The sequence below is a fragment of the Nuphar pumila genome, chromosome 7 (assembly GCF_984573655.1).
Source record: "Nuphar pumila chromosome 7, dmNupPumi1.hap1.1, whole genome shotgun sequence".
In the NCBI taxonomy this organism is placed as follows: Eukaryota; Viridiplantae; Streptophyta; class Magnoliopsida; order Nymphaeales; family Nymphaeaceae; genus Nuphar; species Nuphar pumila.
In genome coordinates, this window is record NC_143255.1 from 43129876 (window position 1) to 43138475 (window position 8600).

The following is an 8600-nucleotide window of genomic DNA, read 5'->3' on the forward strand; positions in this document are numbered from 1 at the left end:
TTAAAGAGAGAGAGAGAGAGATGCCAACTACTGCATAGGGTGGAACAGGAGGGGGCCAGTCCATCCTATCTTAGAGGGCGCCGTACTGCCTCTACAACCATGTGGAGGTTTCGTTAACACGTCCAGTTCACTCAACCACCAACTCAGATACCCTCTTAAAAGAAAAAGAAAAAAAAAGAACTCTCTCCCTAGTTCACCTCCCCCCCCCCCCCCCTCTTTTTTTTTTTACTGTTTTTCATTGGTTGCAATTCCTTAATCAATTTGCATGGACGGACTGGCAACCTTACCTGAACTTACAATATCAGCCTCCACTTTTATTCGAGACTCACCTACTCGGTCTACCTTGGCTGGGTTCGATTCTCTAAAATACACTTTGGCTGGCATTACTCAGATGGGCTCGGTAGGTTAACTCGCTAGCCCCTGTTAGAGCAAGGTTTGAGGTTGATCAGCTCCCATCGAGTCGGTGACATGAATCGGTTTGATGGTGAGTGTCTTGCTCTCTCTTGTTTTGAATGTTGAAGTCTTGGCCAATCTCAATCTCTCTTTTTCTCTTTCTCTTTCTCGAACACGAGCCTGCCTCTTTGTTGGCTGATCATGCCCCTACCCAGGGGTGGCTCAATAAAAGTGGAAACCCTAGGCATATTTCATTGGAGGCCCATATTTCTTCATATTTTTTTCATTGGAGGCCCTCCATGTTTCATTGAAAGCCCTCAGCATGTGAAATATAAGCTTTATATATTTTTTTCATTTGCGGCCCTAGGCGGTGGCCTCAAATCTCAAAGAGGCCAGCCGGCCCTGAGCCTACCCATACTTGGTTAGAACATAGCAACAAAACATCCCAATTTTTTAGAAAATATAAAAAAAACATTGCTCTATTATGTCAGCGATCTAAAACACTCAGAATATCATGATGTTTTTGTGAAAATATCAAAGTTATGTTTTATCAAATATATATTCGGAAAGATGGTATTTTTATTTTTATATTTTTTACCGTCTGTTTGCATTTTGGATGAATGCCACGTAGCATATAACTTTTTAACTTTTCAAAATACAAAACGGACGGTCATGATGTTGGCATGAGTAAAAAAGCTCATGTTCAGCATGTCCTGATCTGCTTCCCTGGTTCCGTGGCAGGTCAACTTCAGCATCTCGTTTTCAGAAGGTTCAGTAGAATCTCACTATTTCTTTATAGCGAGAGGGCCCTCAGCAAGAAACCAAGACTAATCGACGGGCAAAACCGTATAAGAGAAGCAACGCTTAGTTGTTGCACACACGTTGCAACACATAAGGCATGCCAAAAGCCAAAGAAGCCTCAAAATGAAGCAGAAGCTCACCATGGAGATGAGTTTGGTGAGGAGTCTGAGTCGCCATGAGGCAAGGAACCTTGGCTGTGGTGTCATTGTTGCAGGATGCGTCCTCCTCTCATTCTTCTTCCTTGCTGTCTTCAGTGCCTTCTTAGGCCCTGCACATAACTGTAAACACTCCTCTTCATACCCTCATCATTTCTTCTCAATTCTGACACCACCATATTTAGTCAAAGTTTTATCACCTATTGTATACAACATATATAACTTAATCATTATTTCATGGCACGTCTAAGAATCAAACAATAATGGGTTTTGTAGATGAATTGAAGCTGTTTGTTGGTTCTAGCCAATTTATGGCAAATATTGAAAGTCCACTTATTGAACAATCTTTCATTCCTCCGTCAGGTATTCATTATATATATGTTGGTGGACATTAACCACAAAGTATAGTTTCGTTTCATTTCATTTTTTTTTGTGAAGTGTAAAGGTCGTGAAGGTGATGCATTACACTTACATATGATGGATTCATATTGTATGTTGGCATTTTCATAACACTGCAGAGGCATTAAAACTATCTGCAGAAGATTTGGAGATGGAAAATAACGAAACCAGAAAGAGTTATCAGACAGGTAATGATTCCATGGTGATCAGAAACAACTGCTTTCTCGTTTTAGATGCAGTAGAAGTCATCGGTTGCACTATATAAGGCAACCATCTTTGTAATTTTTATGCAAAACGTTTCTAATGGCAACTCGTTTTGCATTAGATATAACGTTGCGGGGAGTGTATCTCCTTGCTCACACCCATTGGCTTGGACTTAGTTGCCATTGAAAGCATACATTAGTTTCTCCTTGTATCCTACTTCCCTTGAAAGGAAAAGAAAAGTTTTCTGCATCATCTGCCCAATTGGAGCTCTCATCCATAACCTTTCAGCATTGCGACTTTCTAATGATCATTACTTTTTTTTTTTCTGTCGAAACAGAATTATCAACGGGGGTTGGTATGAAGAACATGACAATTATTGAAACCAAGGACCATTTTGAGTCAGGTGATCTATCTTGATAATAGCAACAATAAATTATTTTCTTGAAGTTGAAATGTCTTGTATTAGGTACACTAATAGGTCGTATATATTGCTGTCATCAACTTTTTATTGCCTGACATCTTTCAATAATTGACTGTGCAGAGAAACTGAACTCGGATCAGATTAGTCCAAACATGACAAGGATAGGCAATCCACAATTAGGTAAAGCTTTTTTAATGAGGGTAATTGGGTAAAGATTTTGGCAATAAAAAAATGTCTTTTTTCATTTTTTTTATTTATATCGTGAAACGTAAGTAGAAATATGAGGACTTACAAACAATTAGTACTACCTCAGCATGCACAATTAATTTTGGAGTTGTTCATGATCTCTATCCAATTTACCTTATAAGTTGGAATTTGTAACTCGTTTTTTAATTTCCGTTCCTTTTTTGGTGATGCAATTGCAGAAGAGAAACCAGAAGAAAAACTACCTGTTTGTGATTTTTCGCAACCAAGATCAGATTTTTGTAACGTCCAAGGCGATGTTCGAATTCATCGAAATTCCTCAACAATACTTTTTGTGAATCCTCAATCTGAAGTTCCTGCTGATGGACTCTGGAAACTCCGTCCTTATGCGCGAAAGACCGACTTGAGGGCAATGAGTGGAGTTACAGAACTAAAAGTGAAGCCATTGATGAATTCTCAAGAACTTCCTCCTTGCTCAGTAACTCATGATGTCCCAGCCATTGTGTTCTCCACTGGTGGATACAATGGAAACCTCTTCCATGACTTTACTGATGTTATAGTCCCTCTTTTCCTTACTTCACATCACCACAATGGGGAAGTCCAGTTCATCAATACAAATGGCAAGCATTGGTGGATAAACAAGTTTGGCAAGATAATTAAACAACTCTCTCATTATGAGATCATTGATTATGATAATGATCACAGGGTTCATTGCTTCAAACAGTTAAGAGTGGGCCTAACTGTACATAAAGAATTTAGCATAGACCCAACAATCAAGTCTTTCAATGGATACAGCTCCATGCAGGAATTCAGGAAGCTAATGATGGATGCCTACTCACTGAAGAGAACTACATCCATTCAAATCAAAGATGGTGAGATGAAAAGGCCAATACTATTGATACTAGCGCGAAAGCGCACTCGAAAACTCAGAAACTTGAACCAGATTGTAAAATTATCGAAGAAATTGGGATACGATGTCGTTGTCGCAGACGACAGCATGACAGTAAACCTGGCTAAGTTTGCAAAGATTGTGAACTCTTGTGATGTGATGATGGGTGTTCATGGTGCTGGGCTCACCAACATGGTGTTCCTCCCAGCTGGGGCTGTGGTCATTCAGATTGTTCCCTTTGGTAGACTAGACTGGCTCTCCACTGTCTTTTTTGCAAGGCCTGCTAAGGACATGAAGTTCAATTACCTTGAGTATAACATAAATATTGAAGAGAGCACCCTAATAGACCAGTATCCTTTAGATGATCCTGTCTGTAAGGACCCCATATCCATACATAGAAAGGGTTGGAATTTCGTTTCAGGTGTATATTTAGGGAAACAAGATGTAAAACTTGATCTGAATAGGTTCAAGGGCGTTTTGGTAGATGCCCAGAAGCTTCTGCATCAACAAAATTAAGGTTTGATGCAGAAGCCTTCTATACTTTGTATAATAACTTAATTTTCACTTTTGTCTTTTAAATATCAGCTTAGGCCAAATTAAAAAAGAAACTTTCTTATACCGTGTATCTTTATTTCATTTTGTAAGACAAATTTGGTGCCACTCATTCAGTTTTTATCTTGGAATATAGCAAAAGAATTCTACCTTTTGTAATCATCCCAGTATTAATTGAAAAGTGGTGAGCCACGTGCATTTATCTGACTTAGATATAATATTTGCTACAAAAGTTTGTACGTACAAACTCCTTGGATCACTCTGGCGCTGAATGTTTTGATCTAGTCGGATCTCATACTTGGATTCAACATGGTCAAAATGCTAGGAACTGGTAATTGGATCATGTTTTCCAACCTAAGAACACGATTTTATGTATCTAGAAATATCATATATTGTAAGCTATTGATTTTATAAGCCTTATAGAACCTTGTCTATGTGATGTAATCGGGCGGTCCAAGTGTCGATTCCCACTAAGCGATCACATCTGCCAGTAAGGTTTAGTTTCATAAAGAAACAACTAAAAAATAAAAATAAATAAAAAAAAGACATTTATACATCCAAACGGCTATAGCTAAGTCCTTATATATATAAGTTTTTTTTTAAGAATGATATATATTACACTGGCTCCGACCCGAATCTGACCCACATTGTTGGGACATTTTCATGCTCAAGTGATCTGGATCCAGATATATATTGGTCAACATATGTGACAGCAGACGTGGAATGGATACTTTTTTTTATTGTTATTTCCAATGTATATGACCTTTTTCACCAGTCTTGGTATTACAAGCTCAGATCTGACTGGATCTGGATCCATGGCATGGGATCTACATGAAACCGGCCGGGTGCAATTTATAAAAGATTGATCTGGTTGCAGTTTTTTTTTTTGAAAAAAAAAAGATGATCTCGTAAACCCCTGGACAACACCTATTCAACGCGTTATGTTCCCTTGACAACATCGTGGCGATTCCGGAAATTCTCATATTCACGCCCCCAACACTAGGGGTGGCAATTTCTGACACGACCCGCCAACCCGACCCGCCAACCCGCCTCTTAGGCGGGTTCGGGTTGGGCTTAAGCCAACCCATTTAATAAACGGGTCGACCCGCGTAACCCGTTTATTAAACAGGTCGGGTTCGGGTTGGGGGTATGCCAACCCACCAACCCGGCTGACCCGTTTAATAAACGGGTTAGGCGGGTGGGTCAACCCGCCATCCCGTCTGCCCGACCCGCCAACCCGACCCGCCAACCTGCCTACCTGCCAACCCGATCCGTCAACCCGCCAACCCGACCCGCGAACCTGAAAACCCGTTTACCCGACCCAACCCATTTATTAAATGGGTTGGCGGGTCGTGTCGGGTTACCCGTTTATTAAACGAGTCAGGTTCGTGTTTGCCACAGCCGACCCGTTTAATAAACGGGTCGGGTTCGGGTTGAGGTATGCTGACACGCCAACCCACCAACCCGACCCGATTGCCACCCCTACCCAACACTGGCTCCCAATTGGCTCAGAACTCCTGTAAAGTGCTTCTACCAAACATGATGACAATTAGGGAAAGCAGGTTATATGTCCCCCCCCCCCCCCGAACAGGGCCGGTACTGAGATCTCATGTTCGGGGCTTCCAAATAGCGCCACGTATACGATCGAGACTGGCATGGTTCCCGATGACAGTCCGCATCATACTGCATCGTAATTTGGTGCCGCAACAAAGACTTAAGTACCCTTTACCGCCATTCGGTTCATCTTCCTCGAACGGACATAAATGCCCTCCTTCTAGAAAACTGAACCGTCGGTTCGTGAAAAGGACAAAACTGCCCTCCATCGTTATCGCGCCAACGAACGTTCCACAGAGTTTGCGTATGTAGCAAGCGTTATGTTGTAGGATTCAAATAGTTCGAAACAATCCATTCTCTCTCTAAGCACTCTACCGGAGATTCTTTGCTTTCATCTGCAGTCGTCGGAGCATCCTTTCCCTTTGTTACAGAGCATATGTTTCCGTCTTACCACTGCTTACTCTACAGTTGGAATATCCAAATTCCCATCGTTTCGGTGAGTTTCATGTAACGATGTGTTTCTTCAATCTGAAGATTGCTTCTTATACAACGATTTGTTTCTTATGAACCCAAATATTCTGACGATTTCTAATCATGATGATCGTGTAATGTGTTGTGCAAGTTAGCAATGTCTGCGCCTCATCAGATTAGCGATACCCCATCGTGCTATGGGTTGTCTATTAGAGAAGTGATCCGCCAGTCCCATCTATCTAAGGTTTTTGAAAGATACCAAAATATACTTAAGATTGAGAACGATGAAGACAGGGAAAAAGCCTTGGAATCGTATTATGCGGAGGATTATCCATCAGATATCGAGGTTGCGGACCAAATGAAGAACTCTGAAGAACGAAAGATGCAGAACAAGGATGACAAAGAGAAGGCAAAGGCAAGAAATATTGCTGAGAATTTGAAAAGAAGGCTGAGGATTGAGGCACTGTTGAGGGAAAAGAGGAAGAAGAATGAGGAGGAGTTTCAAAGTTATGTTAGATATTTAATGAATGAAACTGCGACAAAATGTAAGAGGAGAGGCTTGGAGCGCAGTGCAATGTTTAAGAAGGCATGGCTACTGAAGAAGGAGGAGGAGAGGCGAAGGCAAATGGATAAGGAGGAGGAAAAGAAGGAACATAATATTCCTCAGTATGAGGAAGAAAAGGAAAGGCAAATGAGGGAGAAGGAGTTTGAGGAAGCTAAGGAAATGCAAAGGCAGAAGAAGGAGAATGAGGAAAAGAAGGAAAGGCAACGGAAGGAGAAGGAGGAGGAAGAAGAAAAGGAAAGAGAAAGGAAGAAGCAGGAGGAAGAATTCCAAGAAAGAAGGAAACAAGAACTGGAAGAGAAAGAAAGGCGGCGGAAGGAGAAGGAGGAGGAAGAAAAGGAAAGGGAAAGGAAGAAGCAGGAGGAGGAATTGCATGAAAGGTTAAGGAAGAAGCAAAAGGAAGAGGCGAAAAGGGAGAGAGAAATGAAGCAGAAGGATGAGGAGAAAAAGCAGAGAGAAAGGAAGGAGAAGGAGGAGGAGGCGAAAAAGGAGGAGAAAAGGGAGAGAGAAAGGAAGCAGAGGAAGAAAGAGGAGAAAAGGGAGAGAGAAAGGAAGGATAAGAAGGAGGAGAAGAATAGGGAGAGAGAAAAGAAGTAGAAGAAGGAGGCAGAGAAAAGGGAGAGAGAAAGGAAGGAGAAGGAGAATGAAAAAAGGAATGATAGAGAAAGGATGGAGAAGGAGGACGAGAAAAGGAAGGCGAGAGAAAGGCATGCGATGGTGGAGCCGGTAAAGATGGAGATTGAAATGCAATTGGAGGCAGTGGACCCACCAGAAAGTCCCAGGTTGGATGGAAAACAACAGAAAATAGCGGCCAAGGTAAATACATTCGTTCTGTCTGTGAAGATTTAATAACATGTTTAGCGATTTTGGTATAGCGATTACTGTGTTAGGTATTAATTTGTATAGCGATTACTGTGATAGTCTGTCTGCAACCAATATTATTTATAGCGGTTAGTAGAATAGTATTTATAAGTACAAATAGAACTAAATTACAATTGGTAGGAATAATATGTTATTTTGTGTTACAGGGAGTTCACAGGAGAAGTAGAGCAGTAGGTGAAAAGCTCGGAGGTCGGTGTCAATGGCCTGTAGTTCTGTCGTGGTATGGTCATCTGAGTGCATATCAGAAGGACCGATTACGAAATATGCACTTCAGTGGCCTTTTGGATCAGCAATATTTTGAAACTTGCTGGAATACCATGACCCACCTGGTAAATAAATGGAATGATAAGACGAACACATTTCAGTTTGATTCTTTTGAGATCACCATGACTCTAGAAGATGTGGCGAGGATCACTGGCCTTAAGTGCGATGGCAGTGCTGTCCTGTTACGGCATTCAAACTATAAGGCAAGGGAGAAATGCATGGCCCTGTTAGGAATGTCGATGGACGAATGGAGTCAATGTATTTCTGGTGGAATAAATTTCACATCAATGAAGGTCTCATTTTTTCGTAATAAATGGGAAGGCCACTCCGCTACTTGTGCATCTGAAATAGCTGACCAAGAGTTGCGCGGCTTTCTTCTATATTTTTTTGGTCTTACATTATTTTCTGATTGTTCTGGTTCGAGAATAAGTTCCATGTGGCTGCAGTACCTGGCAGACTTAGACGAAGTAGACAACTATGCCTAGGGTGTCGCTATGCTCGCACACTTGTACAGTCAACTCCACCGTGCGAGTAACGGTACGAAAACAGTTGGTGGATTTTGGCCATTTGTTCAGGTATTTGTTGATTGCATACTTAGTAATTGTAGAACAATCTCATTGCAGGTTGTGGTGTTACTAATAATATCGTTTTTGTTAGGCCTGGGCATTGGAACATATTATCTCATTGCGTCCTCGTTGTGGCCCTCCGATTTGTGGTTTTCCAAAGATCGGTCGTTGGGCTAGAATAAACGTCGCAGTTTATAATGCTAAGTCCATTTTAGATGGGCTGCAACTAAACGAGGTAAACGTTCTAAAATTGTTTACAATCGCGACAACATTTACCATTAAG

General features: G+C 41.3%; 1 protein-coding gene across 1 annotated transcript; it reads left to right on the forward strand.

The window, feature by feature from the left end:
* The first annotated feature begins 1317 nt into the window (after positions 1 to 1317).
* LOC149832088 (beta-1,2-xylosyltransferase XYXT1-like) lies at positions 1318 to 3982 on the forward strand. The gene is made up of 5 exons (XM_090013153.1): positions 1318 to 1474; positions 1626 to 1712; positions 1868 to 1936; positions 2290 to 2355; positions 2799 to 3982. The coding sequence occupies exons 1-5, from the start codon at positions 1318 to 1320 to the stop codon at positions 3980 to 3982; spliced, it is 1563 nt and encodes a 520-aa protein (XP_089869279.1).
* Positions 3983 to 8600: the final 4618 nt, after the last annotated feature.